At 47.0% G+C, this 5,779-nt stretch overlaps 1 protein-coding gene across 1 annotated transcript; it reads left to right on the plus strand.

Annotated features, from left to right (window-relative positions):
* Nucleotides 1-3,637: 3,637 nt before the first annotated feature.
* Nucleotides 3,638-4,527, plus strand: LOC140213561 (putative nuclease HARBI1). The gene is made up of 2 exons (XM_072284793.1): nt 3,638-4,364; nt 4,455-4,527. Exons 1-2 carry the CDS (start codon nt 3,819-3,821, stop codon nt 4,497-4,499), a joined length of 591 nt encoding a protein of 196 aa, XP_072140894.1. The 5' UTR covers nt 3,638-3,818; the 3' UTR covers nt 4,500-4,527.
* The last annotated feature ends 1,252 nt before the right edge of the window (nt 4,528-5,779 follow it).

Genomic DNA, 5,779 nt, shown 5'->3' on the forward strand with positions numbered 1-5,779 from the left:
AATGCATGTAACGCAACCTTGGAAAGGAAAAAAAAACAATTATTAGGAAGAAGAAGCTTTAGCTCGGGCCTAACTCCGACGCGTCCTATTCAAATACATTTAAAACGCAAAAACGCGTTGTAAACGTGATAGCTTCGTTTACAGAAAATTTGTGATCTTTGCCAATTTTTAATAAGAAATTTACGACCTAATTCAAAAATTCGAAACCAACAGTCACTAGATTTATTTAAATGCAACAAACCTGGTCAAATTTGGTGCAGTGGTTGCCAAGAAAAACGAATTCTCTTTTTACATGTATTTAGAGAGGAGCCCGCGGACTAAAGCTTCATCTTAAAGTTATGAACTCGTTACTTCGCTTCATTATGTGTGCCGGGCTGGCTGCAAGGCTTTATGTTTATCAAGGCGCTTTAAAAAGTTGTCCTGTATGGAGAAACGTCGTGAAATTTTAGCCAACGCTGACGTGTGCACCACCAACGACACAAAGAACCCGCTCGTTGTCGACTGATCTCCTCGTTTCATTTCTTGTCTTAATTATACGATGCGTGCTGGCGCAATGTGTAAAGTACTGCAGGACAGAGCATCTCGGAAAGCCGAATCTCGAAGCGTATTGCAAAGGAAATCTCTGCCACTGCAAGTGGCGACTCTGTAAGTTCAATTCCCGTCTCACTCATACGTCTTCTTGCTCCAATAACTGCGTAAGGATGCCGACTCGCGCAAATGTATGACAGCCTGACTAATTAGAGAGAAAATAAAATGTGTAAGTGCTCAGACATCAGAATCCTTGAATGAATTTCTGGGTACACGGAGAAAAGCCCATTATCAGCGGGAATTGAAGACGGTAAAATTTCAGAGTTAATTAAATGAAATCGCGCATTTTTTTCTTTCGAAACGAAACAACGATGGAGCAGCCGCTAAAAGCTACTTTGATAAGCAGTTTTACTTGGTTCGGTGACTGTCCCTATATTGGCAAGTACCCACGACGCCTAAAATAATCAATTCACTTGGATGTACCAAAATATCCCCGGACGTTTCATAAAAAAAAAAATGTCCGTAACGAGCATTTCTTTAGCTCTTTGAGAACAGGTAATAAAACATTTCGCGAATACAAACCAACATTTCTCCTCTCGTCCTTGATTTAAAGCCTGAACGACAGGCAACCTAGCAAGAAAAGTAAAACAAAAACCGAAAAAGCTGAAGAAAAGACGGAGTAACTAACGATGAATATTCTAAACATGCCAGTGAACTCGGCTGCATAATATTGTATAAATGTACTAGTTTCGCCTAATAAGGCGATCCAAGCGGAGATATACAACTTGTGCGTTTAACGCGGATAAAATTGGAAGAGCGTCCGTTTAGCAAAAAACCCGCCGTGGTGGCTTAGCGGCTACGGTGTTGCGCTGCTAACCACGAGGTCGCGGGAACGAACACCGGCCGCGGCGGCTGCATTTCGATGGGGACGACATGCAAATACGCCCGTGTCCCGTGCCCGTGGGGGCGCGTTAAAGATTCATAGGAGGTGAACATTAATCCGCAGTCCCCCCGCTAAGGTGTACCTCATAATCAAGTCGTGGTTTTGGCACGTAAAACTTAATTAGTGCATTCATTTAGGAAGAACTATTCTGAGCAGTCCAGGAATTATCCGTGGATATTGTAACAACCGCTTTGCTTTGGTTTAGGCTTGTACTTTTACCACGTAAATTTCAGGTACGGCCTATAGACAACAGTTGGCAAACAGTCTAGGTGTTTCCTTCTTGGCATTGTGGTGGTCCTTTCTAAGTATACCAGTGGGTCTTTTCATTCAATACACACAAGGTCCACGTGTAACTAGGCTAGGCTGTTTAGGTTTAGGTTTAGTCACAGCCCATATTATGACAACGAAAATTGTGCGGACACTGGAGGAGCATTTTGAAGCTTCTGGAATTAACTCTTCTCTCAGTTCTGGTGCTTGATGTCATGGCGAATATTTATATAAACACAACAACTACTACTACTACAACTACTACTACTACTACAACTACTACTACTACTACTACTACTACTACTACTACTACTACTACTACTACTACTACTACTACTACTACTACTACTACTTCTAATACTACTATTGGTGATCAGCACTTGTCGTACAAAGGATTTTGCTGGAGCTATAGTTTAACAACGGGACTTGAACTTGGTCCCGACAAGTTGCTGCTCTGATAAATACCATAGTGTCCGCGTCGTGAAACGTGGCTCCAGCGAAAATCCTTGTTTGACATCTGCTGATCACTCCAAAGCTTCATTTTCCTGCGATACATGTTGTTATTACCTGTTACCATGTTGTTATTACATGTTATTACCTGTTGCTACTGCCACAGGTAATACTACCGGTGCTACTAGTGCTATTACTACTTTACGGTAAACCTCACCGAATGGAATCGTAGACAGAGAGGGAACAATATCAGGAATTGTTTACAACGCCGCCTGTCTCAAAAATCGTTTAGAAAAAACTACCTTGCCACAGGTCTTTCTGAGTGACTGCGCGGAATTTCGCCACAGCTGTACCTTGCACCACAAAATGCACGAAACTTCAGTCGAAGTACTGAAAATATAGACACAGGTGCACGTCTTCCTTCATGTATCATGGTACATGTACACGACACTCAAGCAGTATCGTACGGTGGTATTTAGGACACATGTATCTTCAATGCTGTCCACCCCTGGTTCACGGGTAATGTGCTACTTGTTGTGTGCCAGTCTTCAACGAACGTCTTTGACCCCGACGCATTTCACTGGGTATGTGCAACTAGGTATGCGACGCTCTTCAATGAACCTCATTGAAGCAACTTGGGTGACAGGGTACCTGTCAGTAGGTATGTGCCACTGTGCATGGCCAGCTCTTCAATGACAAAAAAAAATCCTTTAAACTTTATCGGGTGCTGGGTGGAATCGACGCCACTTCATACATAATCAGGCAATCTTGTCTGAATATGCATTCACCCACATTCCACGAACGCACTTTCTGGCGGTGCCGGCAGATGGCATGGCGCGTCTAGATCTAGATTTAGATAGAGATGTTCAGAGTACTGGTGGGGAAGAAAAAAATTAGGGAACACATTGATACGACCGGATCCGTTACAAGAATAGGTAGCGGTGCAAAGTAGATGGAGAAGCTTTGCGGAAGAAAAATAATATTAAGGAGACGTACACAACACATTTGGAGGACGCTTAATATTCGCCGTTAAGAGTGGAACGCAACAGATTTCAAAGATCCCTGAGTGCTTGTCGCGCTTGCCGGGAACCGCAGCTTTCTCGCGTGTGTGCGGAGCCGAGCGCGACGGTGTTGTTGTAAGGAACCGAGTGGGCCACGCCGTTCGGAAAAGGGTTCTTTGTTTCAATATCCGCGTAACAGAATCATGTTTTCCGGAATATTCAAATTAAACTCCAACGCTATCATGTCTGTATCTTGTGTTTAGGTCGTACTTTACGATTTTACTGACGTATTTTACTTTGAGGAATTCGGTTAGTTCTGTAACGCCTCTGCGCCACCTGGAGGGCCTGGGTGGTTGTGGTTCGGGAAAGTTTTTCGCCAAACCACGTGCGACGCCGACATCAAGGGTACGATTTTGTAGGAATTCTATTAGTTTTTCCATGCCTTTTGCCGCCATCACTGAGCAGCCATTGGTCGAAAATGACCGGGCCGCGCCCATTTTGTCTGTCAATCACGCGACGTCAGGAACCCGCAAAAACTGTAATCGTCATCGTGACGTTGACGCACTCATTATGCGGAGCAAGAGGCACGGATTTTTGGCACGGCCAGAGGCAGGGTCGTTTCCGAAGGCATGAAAAAAATGGCCGCCCCTCTGATCGCTATGGCCGTGGCTCTTCGCCGTCGCCGACGTGAACAGGGAGAGCCAGACGACGCGTTTGACATGCCGGATGACCATTTTCGACGGCGTTTTCGCCTCTCGAAGGGAACGGTGCGGTTGTTGTGCGAGGAACTGGCGGGGGAACTAGAAGCTGAGCGAGCGACGGGACTGTCGGTGGAGCGGAAAGTGTTGTGTGCGCTGCGCTTCTTTGCTACCGGGAGCTTCCAAGCGTCCGTTGGGAGCGAGGAGACGATCCGTGTGTCGCAGTCGACGGTGAGCGAGTGCGTGCGACGTGTGGCAGAGGCTGTCGTGAACGCAGGGGCCCGCAACAAGTGGGTCCATTTTCCAAAGACAGCCGAGGAAAAGGCAGCCGTGAAGGAGGGTTTCCTTCGGCGCGGCGTTATCCCCGGCGTCATCGGATGCGTAGACGGCAGCCTCATAGCCATTATCGCACCCAAGGGTGAGCGCAAGGCTGTGTTCATGTGCCGCAAGGGATACTACGCCCTCAACTGCATGTTCGTAAGTAAAACTCACGTTTTCTGCGATCCCTTTTGAAAGTTACGTTGCTCTTGCCAACGGGCACTTTCTCTGGTTTACGTTTTACCTCAGATCTGCGACGCGGACATGAAAATCTTGGCCTTGGACCCTCTGTGACCGGGGTCGGACCACGACGCTTTTGTCTGGCGGATGACATGGTTGCGCCGGCGGTTTCAAGCGGGGCGCATTGTGAATGCCGGGGAATACCTCCTCGGTGAGAAAAAAACATTTTTTTTGGCGCAGTCACGCTTCAGCAGCGCAGAACGCCGTGTCCGCTCCAACCCAAACTTTTAACCAAACCACAAGAACATGAGTAATTCCGGAGTAAAAAAAGAAAATTAAGACATTGACTGCCACCATTGGCAATGTTCGAAGTGTTAAGTTACAAGCACATTATGTGTCTGCGAGGAGCTGACGAAAGCAACACGTATTAGTGCTTTCTGCACCCAGTGACTGCCAGAAGCAGAAGAAATGAACACACATTACTGCTACTACTGTCATTGATAGCACCAACAAGTGTCGATTTCTTGTTTGTGGCAGGCACCGAGTAGTGCACTTGTAAATTGGTTAAGAGTTTGTGTCGGGTATGGACATGCTCAACTCATGCTTTTACTTGGGACTTGCAACCCTGAAGTCTACCGTTGTTGAATGGTGCTGTAGCTTTCCTCAGTTGACAACTTGCCTCTCGTCAGCGGAGTACTCAATGTACTATTTCCATCTTTGTGCAGGTGACAGTGGCTACCCCTCGGAGCCGTGGCTCCTGACCCCGGTTCCTGGCCATCCTCTAGTGCACACAGCCGAGGGGCAGTACAACACAGCACATGCCGCCATGCGTTCCGTAGTGGAGAGGTGCATTGGGCTCTTAAAGAGCCGTTTCCGCTGTCTTCAGCGATATCGCACCCTCCTCTACGAGCCGGAACGTGCAGCCAACATTGTCGCGGCATGTGCTGTGTTGCACAACCTTCGCCTTTCTGAAGGCGACGAGTCAGGCGATGACAGTGATGACGACAGCAGCAGCGGCAGTAGTAGTAGTGAGCTTGACAATAACGGCGACCCCACGCCACACAGTCTGCCCCGTAACACGGGCTCTAGAATGCACTACTTGAGAGGGCGGGCTGTTCGCGACAATGTCATTGGCATGTTTGGCACAACCTGTGCGCAGCACATGCGTTATTTGAGGAGCGTGCGGCGGCAGCTGCGACGTCAACAGCAGCGTCAGCATCGCTAGGTGCATGCACACAGTTTTAAGTAATTGCATTGTGCATTTCATGCTGTGAAATTGCAGTTGATGTCTGCGTAATGCAAAGCATTCATGATTTGTTGAGAAATGTAAAAGTTGTTAAAAAAATTTAATTATGGGGTTTTACGTGCCAAAACCACTTTCCGATTATGAGGCA

This window comes from Dermacentor andersoni, chromosome 10 (genome assembly GCF_023375885.2).
Source record: "Dermacentor andersoni chromosome 10, qqDerAnde1_hic_scaffold, whole genome shotgun sequence".
Taxonomy (NCBI): Eukaryota; Metazoa; Arthropoda; class Arachnida; order Ixodida; family Ixodidae; genus Dermacentor; species Dermacentor andersoni.